Source organism: Oncorhynchus clarkii, chromosome 27, assembly GCF_045791955.1.
Source record: "Oncorhynchus clarkii lewisi isolate Uvic-CL-2024 chromosome 27, UVic_Ocla_1.0, whole genome shotgun sequence".
NCBI lineage: Eukaryota > Metazoa > Chordata > Actinopteri > Salmoniformes > Salmonidae > Oncorhynchus > Oncorhynchus clarkii.
The window spans coordinates 8,114,554-8,127,212 of record NC_092173.1 but is presented as its reverse complement, the minus strand read 5'-3'; the positions used below and the strand labels follow the sequence as shown (position 1 = coordinate 8,127,212).

General features: G+C 44.8%; 1 protein-coding gene across 1 annotated transcript; it reads left to right on the top strand.

Annotated features, from left to right (window-relative positions):
- Positions 1-5,866: 5,866 nt before the first annotated feature.
- On the top strand, positions 5,867-11,281 carry LOC139385400 (uncharacterized). Its single transcript, XM_071130464.1, has 5 exons — positions 5,867-8,042; positions 8,870-9,069; positions 9,234-9,358; positions 9,823-9,937; positions 10,234-11,281. Exons 1-5 carry the CDS (start codon positions 5,867-5,869, stop codon positions 10,360-10,362), a joined length of 2,745 nt encoding a protein of 914 aa, XP_070986565.1. The 3' UTR covers positions 10,363-11,281.
- The last annotated feature ends 1,378 nt before the right edge of the window (positions 11,282-12,659 follow it).

Here is a 12,659-nt window from a genome sequence, read left to right as displayed (position 1 = left end):
CTGAAGAGTTCAGTGACTTTCAACGTGGCACAGTCATAGGATGTCAACTTTCCAAATGTAAGTGCTGTTATTGTGAAGTTGAAATATCTAGGAGCAACATTGGCATACTCCGCAAAGTGATAGGCCACACAAGGTCACAGAACAGGACCACCGAGTGCTGAAGCGCGTAGCCTGTCCTGTAAAAATCGCCTGTCCTCGGTTGCAAAACTCACTACCGAGTTCCAACCTGCCTCTGAAAGCAACATCAGAGCAATAACTGTTCGTTGGGTGCTTTGTGAAATGGGTTTCCATGGCCGAGCAGCAACACACAGGCCTAAGATAACCATCTGGCAGTCCGACGTATGAATCTTGATGCTACAGCATACAATGACATTCTAGATGATACTGTGGTTCCAACTTTGTGGCAACAGTTTGGGGAAGGCCCTTTCCCGTTTCAGCACGACAATGCCCCCGTGCACAAAGTGAGGTCCATACAGAAATGGTTTGTCGAGATCAGTGTGGAAGAACTTGACTGGCCTGCACAAAGCCCTGACCTCAACTTCATTGAACACCTTTGTGATAAATTGGAACGACGACTACGAGCCAGGCCTAATCGCCCAACGTCAGTGCCCGACCCCAGTAATGCTCATATGACTAAATGGAAGCAAGTCTCCGCAGCAATGTTCCAACATCTAGTGGAAAGCCTTCCCAGAAGAGTGGGTTATTGCTTCAATGGAAGACCAACTCCATATTAATCCCCACGATTTTCGAATGAGATGTTCAATAAGCAGGTGTCCACATACTTTGACATACTTTGACTTTTCAAATTAATAACATATCATATTTTACAAATTGCAATTCGTAAACGTATTATACAAATTGTAATTCGTAACATATTATACGGAATGGATGATGGACATCTACAAATGAATACATACCATATGAAATGTAACATATCATACTCATTTGAGTGTCCCGGATTTACATTTACGATGTTATGTCTACCCCTGAGTCCAGGTTGTCTCCACAAGAGTGTCATTAGGCAAATTACGTTTACAGGTCTGGATCCCCAAATAAATGTGCAAAGTGATCAAAACAAATTAAGTTAGTTGTGCAATACATTTTATAGATAAAACAATAAGTAGCATATTGTTTTTAAACTTGTGTATATTTTTCTCCTCTCAACAAAACAAAAGCTGATTCAAATGGGGTGTGGCAGACTTCAAAATGCTTCCATGGTAGGATACACCTGAGTATCCTGATGAAAGGTGGCTATTGATGAGGGGAGGACAATTCCACTTGCCTACTAACAAATTGACACAATAGAGAATTATAAAGGCCTCTGGTGGCCCAAAGGCCGTATGGTGCCTTCGGAAAGTATTCAAACCCCTTGACTTTTTCCACATTTTGTTACGTTACAGCCTTATTCTAAAATGTATTAAATAAAACGATTTCCTCAGTAATCTACACACAGTACCCCATAATGACAAAGCTAAAATAGTGTGCAAATATATTAAAAACAAAAACCAGATATACCTTATTTACTTAAAGTATTCAGACCCTTTGCTATGAGTCTCGAAATTGAGCACAGCAGCATACTATTTCCATTGATCATCATTGAGCCGTTTCTACAACTTCATTGGAGTCCACCTGTGGTAAATTCAATTGATTGGACATGATTTGGAAAGGCACACACCTGTCTATATAAGGTCCCACAGTTGACAGCGCATGTCAGAGCAAAAACCAAGCCACGAGGTTGAAGGAATTGTCCGTAGAGTTCAGAGACAGGATTGTGACCAGGCACAGATCTGGGGAAGGGTACCAAACATTTCTGCAGCATTGAAGGTCCCAAGAATAGAGTGGCCTCTATCATTCTTAAATGGAAGAAGTTTAGAACCACCAAGACTCTTCCTAAAGCTGGCCCCCTGCCAAACTGAGCAATCGGGGGAGGTGACCAAGAACCCAATGGTCACTCTGACAGAGCTCTAGAGTCCCTCTGTGGAGATGGAAGAACCTTCCAAAAGGAAAACCACCTCTGCAGTACTCCACCAATTAGGCCTTTATGGTAGAGTGGCCAGACAGAAGCCACTCCTTAGTAAAGGGCACATGACAGCCCACTTGGAGTTTTTCTAAAAGGCACCTAAAGACTCTCAGACCATGAGAAACAAGATTCTCTGGTCTGATGAAACCAAGATTCAACTCTTTGGCCTGAATGCCAAGCGTCACGTCTGGAGGAAACCTGGCACCATCCCTAAGGTCAAGCATGGTGGTGTCAGCATCATACTGTGGGGATGTTGTTTTTCAGCAGCAGGGACTGGGAGACTAGTCATGATTGAGGCAAAGATGAATGGAAAGATGAATGGAGCAATGTACAGAGAGATCCTTAATAAAAACCTGCTCCATAGGGCTCAAGACCTCAGACTGGGGCGAAGGTTCAACTTCCAACAACCCGAAGCACACAGCCAAGACAACGCAGGAGTGGCTTCAGGATCAAGTCTCTGAATGTCCTTGAGTGGCCCAGCCAGAGCCCGGAAACCCTATCATACATTTCTGGAGAGACCTGAAAATAGCTGTGCAGCAATGCTCCCCATCCAATCTGACAGAGCTTGAGAGGATCTGCAACGAAGAATGGGAGAAACTCCCCAAATACAGGTGTGCCAAGCTTGTAGCGTTATACCCAAGAAGACTCAAGGCTGTAATCGCTGCCAAAGGTGCTTCAACAAAGTACTGAGTAAAGGGTCTGAATACTTACGTAAATGTGATATTGTAGTTTAATTTAATTTTATACATTTGTAAACATTTATTAAAACCTGTTTTTGCTTTGTCATTATGGGGTATTGCGTGTAGATTGATGAGGGGAAAAAACAATTGAATACATTTTAAGAATAAGACTGTAACCTAACAAAATGTGGAAAAAGTCAAGGGGTCTGAATACTTCCCAATGTTACTGAATTAGCATGGGCATATGCAATTGAGGGCTTCCACCATTTTAATGTAGTCAACTGGGTGAGATTTACAACTTTATTGGCTGATCCCTCCTAGTGACCCCGTTGGAGTTATGTCCGACCGGGTCATCAGGAGGGATCAGCCAATAGTGAAGATGAAAATTGATTACTTCAAAATGGAGATGTCACGAACGCCATAATGGCAAGGTTACAATGATGAGGCCTCTTTCAATCTCTATGATTGACACACTCCTCGACCACTCATCGCTTTCCGGGTCACGTAGCACAGAGGACGTGGGAGAGAGGACAGAAGAAAATCTTTTGCCCAAATGAGAAAATCCCATAGACTGTTATCCGACCTAGTGAAGGTTCAGGTTGACCTTACCATACCACTTCACTTCTAGGTACATGTACTGTATAACCCTAATATATAATTGATCATTTTTACCACATTAATTCATTTGCTCAGTTATGGTTGATACAAATGTTGTGATTTACAGTATAGCCTCATACAACTTGAGTGATATCTTATTTAAAATGCAATATTTTGCTGGCAACATGCACGACCGATGCTCAGGGAGTCGTGTTCATCTGCTTACACTGAGTGTATAAAACATTAAGAACACCTTCCTACTATTGAGTTGCACCCCCACTTTTGCACTCAGATCAACTTCAATTTGTCAGGGAATGGATTCTAAGGTGTCAAAAGTGTTCCACAGGGATTCTGGCCCACGTTGACTCCAATGCTTCTCACAGTTGTGGCAAGTTGACTGGATGTCCTTTGGGTGGTGGACAATTCTTGATACACAAGGGAAACTGTTGAGCATAAAAAACTCAGCAGGGTTGTTTTTGCCACAAACCAGTGATCCTGGCACCTACTCCCATACTGGTTCAAAGGCAATTAAATATTGTGTCTTGCCCATTCACCCTCTGAATGGCACACATACACAATCCATGTCTCAATTGTCTCAAGGCTTGAAAATCCTTCTTTAACCTGTCTCCTCCCCTTCAGCTACACTGATTTGAGTGGATTTAACAAGTGACATCAATAAGGGATCATAGCTTTGACCTGGATTCACCTGGTTGTCTATTAAATGTAATTAGCTGGTGTTCATAATGTTTTATACACTCAGTGGCCTACTTATTCCAAAACATCATTTTACTTGATCTTTATTTAACCAGACAAGTCATTTAAGAACAAATTCTTATTTACAATGACAATTTTGCACCACCCTATGTGACTCCCAATCACAGCCAGATGTGAACCAAGGACTGTAGTGACACCTCTTGCACTGAGATGCAGTGCCTTAGACCACTGCACCACTCTGGAGCCCATATGGCACATTAGTCATTAGTGCATAGGCATACATCCTAATGCAATGTGCTAATGAACAATCACATTCTAGTCTAGTCTACGCAATAGCTGTAATTGTAACCATCGTCACCTGTCGCTATTGTGTCTACTCGATTTTATGCCGCGTTCAAGTGCTAGTCGGTACAAGGAAACTCGGACATTTCCGACTTGCTAACTGGTTGAAACGCAGCACGTGTATAACTACCATCAGTTAGCTAGTCGAACTTTTCCGAGTTTCCGGTTTGCTAACTGGTTATAGGTATACATGATACTACATTAGTTCCGACTAGCACATGAACGCAGCACACCTCAAGAGTGGGCTACAGCGATGATGCTTAGGCTACGTGTGTGAGTGGGATGGATGCAAGTATCTTGCCGTCGACATTCTGGTTGCTGGACGCACGTACTGTATGTAGGCTACTGCGGTAAGGACGCAGCTGTTGGCTGGCTTGAATAAGCTGATCAAAGAGACTCACAGAAAATGTTGATTTCATTTTTAAAACAGCCTTTTTGACTTCGATGCAGGCAGAGTGGACCTTTTCCACCTCTAAACAAATTATAGTAGATTATAGAAACCCTCGTCGGCCGATGTTCAGGGAGTCGTGTTCGTGGGAGACGCACGAAATTATTCTACAAGACCTATCAAATGAAGGTTAAGGTTTAGCAAACAACAACGGCAATTACACGTCTGGCAACGTCTCGCTCTGAGAATCTGGGTATGATGAGGTAAGGCAAGCAAGCAAGGATGATGATAATATTGAGTTGTGGTGGCTATATTAACAGCGTCCGTTTAAAATAAAAACATATTGCGACTGTTTTGGAAACTCTGATTTTGATTGTCTATAGCCACCGTCCTTATTAAATATTCATACGGGTAGGCTTTAAGCAATTAATACATGTTGAATGCCCCTAGCCGATTAAAATTCTGGTTCTGGGCTAATCATACATGCATCACCTATATAGCCTACTGTGCCCTATCAACCACGGCATATATGAATTTAACATTGTTTGTTTGGTCAATAACCTCTACTTCAGAATATATCATGATAATGTCCACTATAACTATACCGTTTATGTTAACAAATGTAAGCTCTTTGTGGTTAAACATGAGGCTCTCTAAAATAAATATAAAACACCAATCAAAAATAGGTAGTAAATATTGTGTGAGGATCGCTACATTCAATCTCTCTTGTGGGCTCTTGCAGATATTGATTTGTAGCTTCATTTGACTTTGAGAGTCTTTGTATAGTAACGTCCCTTCCAAAAAATGAAATTAGTTATTGCATAAATGTCTTCAATGATATATCTCTGATCAAATGTTTGTTTCTCCTCCCAGGTTGTTTTATTTAGTCTGAACTGTCTTTACATGCCTGACACCCCTTGACAGAAATACTCTGAAGCTGTGTATCTGGATGGAGAACAATGTTGACAGCACTGTCACTGAATATTACTCCCGGAATACACAGCGCGTCATTACTTTGAGTGTCTATTCTTCAGTCGTTGAAGCCTCCTTGGTACATTGAAGTTTGAAGATTTGTACATTAGCCAATAGTATCAAACATATCTTAATCATCTGAAGGCTGCAACAATGATTCAGCAGAACAATAACAACAACTACCCATGCCTGGAGATGTCTTGCTCCCCCAGGGAGGTGCTGCAGAGGTGCCAAAGAAGCTATCTTCCCTTCACAGGACGCTTGGAGCTTGGGGACATGCCCTTAGTCAAGGGCCTTCGGGCCTGGGCTGCGTGCTCCAAGAACCGCAGGAGGGCAGCACCTCCCCCCAGGTCCCAAGGAACGTGCCCCAGGCCTGCAGATGGCTACCCAGTGGGGGGCAGGCTGGGTTATGGTCTGGGGCTACCGCTGGACTCCAACTATGTCTCCAACCCCAGACAGACAGGCCTGGGGGCACTGGTGACTGTGGCAACATTGAAGGCCTCTGAGGGAGGTGGTCAGACTCAGACACGTTGTCTGTTCCTCAAGACGGAGGGTGGAAGGTGCCTCTACTCTACGGGCAGCCCAAGGCCCTGCACTCAAGGTCTGGCTCCTCAGTCCCCCTCCACGCTGGTGGGCAGCTGGCTGAGGGATAAAGTGGGAGGGGTCAGGGACTCTTCCACGGTTGGGAAAATGGGGGTGTGGGATATGGGAGGGGCCTCAGAGTTGTACCAGGTCAAATCGAGGTCAGCCCGGAGGTGGAGGACATCCTGCAAGCCTGTGGGTCCCATCCAGAGGAGAGCACTCCAGAGCACGGAGGACTCTGGCGGGCGTACCCTGGAAGGGAGCCAGGAAAGCAGGGACAAAGGGGAGTTTCCCACAACTGGCCAGGACACTCCGAGTGGAAAACAAGACCGAGGCAGTACTAGAAGCCCCAAATGCAGTCACGCTCAGACCAAGACCTGCACCCAGTGTCACGGGCGGAGAGGAGGACAGGGGAGCAGCAGGGGTCAGAGGGGAGCTGCTTCTGTATGTGAGCAGGATCAGTCGAGCGGCGGTGTGGAGGGGATTAAGGAGAAAGTGCAGGACGGGACTGGTCTCACCCGGTCAAAGCCCTGTGACTCCTCCCTGCCTCCAGACAACGCTGACCCAGAAAACTGCAGCAGTGACGTCGGGGACCGGGGAAAGCCAGACAGCCCACGCGCACAGGAGGGGCTGCATCCTGAAACCTCCCTTGACAAGGAGCACTTCCAGGACAAACTATGCGATACAGACATCCATACTGGAGGCAAGGATGTGGCCAGTGGTATCATGAGACATGTGGAAGACTTTGATGGCATGGTGGGTGCTGTGATTGGGTTTGTGGATCATATCAAGTCCACAGAGTGTGATGATTCTGAGAGTCTAGGGGGGAACGGGGGGATAGCTGAGGGGGAGCTGCCCAACAGGTGGATCGATGTTCAAACTTCAGAGAGACACTGCTGCTCTGAGAGAGGCTGCCTCAAAGACTGCTCCACTCAACCACCCGGACCAGCAAGGGGCAGCATTTCAACTGCTACTGATGAGACTGCCTATGGTCAGATAAATCAGGAAAGTAAATCAGATAGTCAATACAATAAGCTTTGTGAGAAATGTCTGCCAGAAGAAAAATATCCTGTGGCAGTGGATAAAGAAGTATTACAGAAATCTGTGCATGGCCTCTGTGAGGGAGAGGAGGGGATCCAGTCAACAGCATCAGAAATTAGGGAACTCTGTGGGGAGCATGGAGAGCTACTGCCTGAGGTCAGGAGCACAGATGATGAGACCAGGCTGGTAGGGGGAGACATCACATCCCAGAGAACTGAGCGAGGGCCTCGCTGGGCAACGGAGGAGCATGAATCCGAGCTCACATGTAGGACGGAAGAGAGGTGTTTTTCAGATTTATCAGCTACCCTGACTGAGGAGGCTGTAGGAGGGTGGAGGGAGGCAGGGACTGGGCAGTTTAATTCCCTTTTACGAGCCTCTGCTGCTGCTGGCCCTGCTACCTCTGTCACACACTCGCCGCCTAATCCGGCCTCCTCAGGAGCCATGGCAACAGGCCTCCCTGCTCCAAATGGGGGGCAGACAGACGCTGGAGGTTGGGCTCTGGTGCCTCTGCTACGGAGCCCAGGGGAGCAGGAGTGGAAGAGGGGCTGGGACGAGAGCAAGGTGGCCGCCAACGGTGGGTTCCTGGATGGGGGGCCGGAGGCGGAGGATGACTTTGGGCTTTTCATGCAGGCAGAGGAGCAACCGCCCTGGGACGACCGCTTCACTGCATCACCCCTAGTGCCTTCTGGGAAAAGTGAGTGTGTTGGTAAGTCCCTAGCTTACTGCACCTCAGAAATGTGCTTTGAGCCATGTTAAAGACATCCAGACGCAACAGAAAATTCTAGTGACTATCACATGCTCCAGTTAGATTACTGCTGCCTCTGTTACATTTGCATAATGTGAACAGTAGTGGTAACTCTCTTTGCTGTGGTTTGTACCATGCGGCAGCAAGGGCATGTAGACGTGTTGCACCCGTTACTAATCAGTTAGTCAGGACTGACCTGGATTCTTGAGGGCCCTCTCCCAAACTCATGTGAAGGTATTAATTATTGAAAGCGCTGCCGGGAATGTAGTGCTAGTGCTGTCGGCTTTGAGATGTAAGCCGTGTTAGCCTCAGGACCTGGGGCTCCATGTTTAAAGAGACAGAGACACAGGCAGGCAGCTCCTCCGCGATTTGGACCACGCAGGGAGAGAGCCCATCTATCCACCTCAAAGACACAACTCCTAATCATTTATGTCTGATGGCAATACAAAAATATATATATTTAAGCGTTGTAGTCATGATTGTCATATGTCAGTTAAAGCAGTGGCACTTGCATGAACTTTTAACCAAGGTGTATAAATCAGGTGTTTAATGACACTCCACAAAGTTTCAAAAACGGGTCAGCTACCGAAACAAAGTACTTTATTTGTTGGCCATTCAGGTCATTTGAATGAGGACGGTATGCGAACTAGCTGCATATTTGGAGCATACACCAGGTCCCTGCACTTTAAGGTCGACTCAGTGCATGGAATATCAATCATATCGAATCAATAGAAACTAGCTAGTGTCTAATGATACATTTCTGATGCCCTCTTAATGTTCCCGTGCAGCACTTGAAAACCATTCCATCACCAACGAGTCGACCCATTGGACCTCATGTTGGCCAGACCGCTCATTCCAACCACCAGAGGATGCCTGGACAGCCTTCCCAAAGGATTCAGAGGGAGAGGGACAAGACACAAGAGGACAGTGGTGGCCCACAAATTCTGTGGAGAAGACGAGGGGAAGATTCTCTGCCAAGGGAAATGTGGTAGGCCTTCAAATCTTTCCTCAGAAGGGACTACAAAGTCCAGGAGTCAACTTCTTGCATATTCCTATTTCCTATATCTCCAGGAATACATGGTCCATGGGACTGACTGTAAATGATACATCCCCCCCAAAAATTCTTCATCTTTCATTATTTCCATCTGTCAGAACAATGTGTTTGTGGAGGCCTTCCCGTCACTGTCTACTCCCCTGTATGATCGTGATGCTGTTCCCATGCTCAGCCAGCTCCTCAGAGGCATCTTGGATCATGAAAGCTCTGCAGAGGATCATGGGTAAGTGGGTCAAGAGACCACAATGATATTTTATTAAAATCCAGCTCGGGGAATGATTTGGAAGTTTGATCCTGCATTAGCAGAAAATCCGACTCGTATTTCTTCTCAGCTCGGATGTTAAGTCCGTTGGAAGCATAATCTGGAATCTTTATAGTTCTACAATTCATGAAATTGGAATGAGCATTCTGAGACGGTTGTTATAAATATTGCCATCTAGTGGAAGAAATGATGACCTTCAAGATAGCACCAGAGATAGCATGAAATGTCACCGCCACCCAACAACGACCCTGCTGTTTCAACCCACAACTAGAGATAAGCTGCATATCAGACAATATTTCATGCACTGAATCGGTATTGGTTGAATGATAGATTCACAATGATTTACTAGGCTGTGGTGTCATTCATAACTGTGGAGCTCAGTTGTTCCATTCATTTACTTTGCATATCTTTCTTTGTCCCTGTAGCTTACTTGATCGGTTCCATGACCTGAAGAAGATGTTTGGCTTGAAATATAAGAGGGCAAATGCTGTTTCCCGTGAACGGCTTCTACAGTCGCTACATTTGGGCCAGTATGACACGGTGAGTGTCATGTAGTCAGTGTAATGCATGGTTGAATGTGATAACAGGCCTGCTCTGTTTCCTGTTATGGGGCAGAAATGATACAGCCTAATCTTATGTTACAGCCTTAACTTAAAAAGCTATACTATCACCATGACAAATGCTACAGCATGTTCGAGCAAACTGAATGTATAAATGGGTAATTTGTCATGTGGTCATTTGACTTATCTGCACTGGCACTCGGATAACAAGCAAATGGGATCACGATTACAGTTCATGTAAATTTTAGAAGGGTCATCATTTGTTCACGTCTGCAGGAAAATATGACTGGGCATAGAGCAGCCAACTACAGTCCCTCTCTTGGCCTCCCCTCGTCCAGTCAGCATGCACAGGCCTGTGGGAAGAGACGGTTATCTTATGATGTCAACAAGAACATCATGGAATAACCAAGATTTCCACTTTCCCTGACTGTCAACAACACATTGTCTTTACTATGCCCTTCTATGCCAAACCACTAATGGGTCACGGTCTTCATCTCCATGGGGAGAAATAACTAAACATTTCACAAGATTCAGAACTCAGAGGATGGACCAACTGGACCAGCTGACTATATGGTGACCCTTAATAATGCCCTGTTTTGCTTTACATTCCCTGGAATTGGATCAATAGATGCATACCTGTGACAAATTTGGATAAAATTAAGCACAAATTATTATTTTTGTCTCACAAATATTCCTAAATTACATGCAAATGTTTACATTCTTATTAATCTCATTCTTAGGGACTCTATGAAATGTTAAAGTAATTTGTTTGTCAGGAGAAGTGGATGTCTATACCCCCTCCCCCTTCGTTCACTCCCACCCTCTTTCCCCCACACACACGGACTTGGACACAAACACACACTGTCCTCTCCCATCATGTGGTCTGGCTCAACTGTGTGCCAGTGACAACTCTGGAGCAGAATATATATACTGTTGGTTTAGCTAACATTGGAGCTCACATGGATCACAGCTCCTTTTCTTATTATCTCAGTACATAATCACCATGTTTACTGAAATGATTACCTTTTAAATTGGGGTGTTTCTGGATGTCAGAATTACGTTGTTTTGTACTGGCAAAGAGAAAGTGTTATTTTTACCAGTACAAGTTTGTTTTAGATCACAAAAACGCAATCATGTCATTAAGACTCAATTTTGTTGTGTGGGGGCAACCCTGGGCAACTCAGTAGGTCTACAGAAAATGTATTTGATGTTTGTGATTTGTACATAATTCCAAGGGAAAATACAGATTTTTCTGAGTGGTTCAAAAAAAGATGTTCATTGATGTAATAAAATGACACGGTGATTGCTGTTTTCCATCCTCAAAGCTTTTGTGAATGTTGTTGCTGCCAAAACAGCAAAAAATAGTACTTCTACAGGTTACATGTGTCAGTCAATTAGAATGGTGTACGGCGCTAGAATGAAGTATCACAGGTCAAAGGGAAACTGCACTGGCAAATCAACACTTACAAGTAACATACATTGAATTAGCACACCATTACCACTGGCAAGACTGCAAAGTAAGCCTTCAAGTCATTATCCTAAGACTGCTAATGAGGAAAACTGACAGCGCAAAGCTATTCCCGATTTATGCCCACTCTAACCTTATGGCCAAGTATGTCCCCCCTATCAGAATGGCATATTTGTGACTTCTCCGATGAATGATGATGATGACAGGTAAGAGGCCCAAGGGGAGGTCCTGTACTGGATGCGGGTCTCTGTGGTCAGGCCCGGATTACCGAACGGGCACGTGCCCTGGGGCCCCTAACCGACTGGAGGAAATTTGCTTTAAGACTGCACAATGACCTCTCAGCCTCATGGCAAAATGTGAAGAATAGCATGAGATGAGCTATAAAACAGCACATTTTTCTCTGACCCATAGCACAATATGTATAATTGCAGGAAATTTGCTTTAAATCATGATAAAATGTGTACAATAGCATTATAAAACTGGACATTTGTACTCTGCCCCGTGGCAAAATGTGTTGAAATGCAGAAAGTTAGCTGTTTTCCTAAAATAAAATCTGTTTTGGGGCCCCCTGGGTTTCAAATGCAGTAGTCCAGGGCTGTCTGTGGTGCTGAATTGGTTAACAGGAACTTGCTGAGTCAGAGGCTCTGTTTTCACCAGATAATGTGGCATTGATTGTGTTATTGTGGAAGTATGTGAGTGGTCGTAGATTACCTTTTGGCAAACTCTCAAATAAAGTCAACGGGGTGTTTGCCTAATCTGCACTGTGCACATTGCCCTGCTATAGTTCAGTGCATGGTTGGCAAGAAGAAAAACATATCCTGGTGATGCTGTTTTCTTCAGCTGCAGCATGTGATCCGATGGCTCCCCTAATCACGTATCATGTATTAGTTTTACATAAAAGCTCAAGGAGAAGCAATCTCTGTTTGCAATAACCATATGAAGCCATTATGGACATATGAAACTAGGAGGGTGATCTGATATGCTCTAGTTCCTTTTTGGTCCTTTGGCCTCACTTTAGTGTTCACAAATCTGAGACTGACTGGATAATTTAGTCTATGGCTTCACCTAGGGATTGTTGGAGCCTTTCCCCTATATTTCCCCATCCAGTTTTGTAAACCCCAAAGAGAACCCTCTGGGGAGAGGGGTAATAAAGTAGGCAGAAAATGAAATGTGTTGTAGCCCTCCTCACTGTTTCTGGATCAGGTCTTGGTCTATTTTCTGGGGCTTATTCGGA

What these genes read in the sequence shown, in the direction of transcription:
- LOC139385400 (XM_071130464.1), top strand. Translation starts at nt 5,867, where the DNA reads ATGATTCAGCAGAACAATAACAACAACTACCCATGCCTGGAGATGTCT. An exon ending in TGGGAAAAGTGAGTGTGTTG is followed by an intron (nt 8,043 to 8,869) that starts GTAAGTCCCTAG and finishes GTTCCCGTGCAG; the next exon opens with CACTTGAAAACCATTCCATC. An exon ending in ATTTGGGCCAGTATGACACG is followed by an intron (nt 9,938 to 10,233) that starts GTGAGTGTCATG and finishes TCACGTCTGCAG; the next exon opens with GAAAATATGACTGGGCATAG.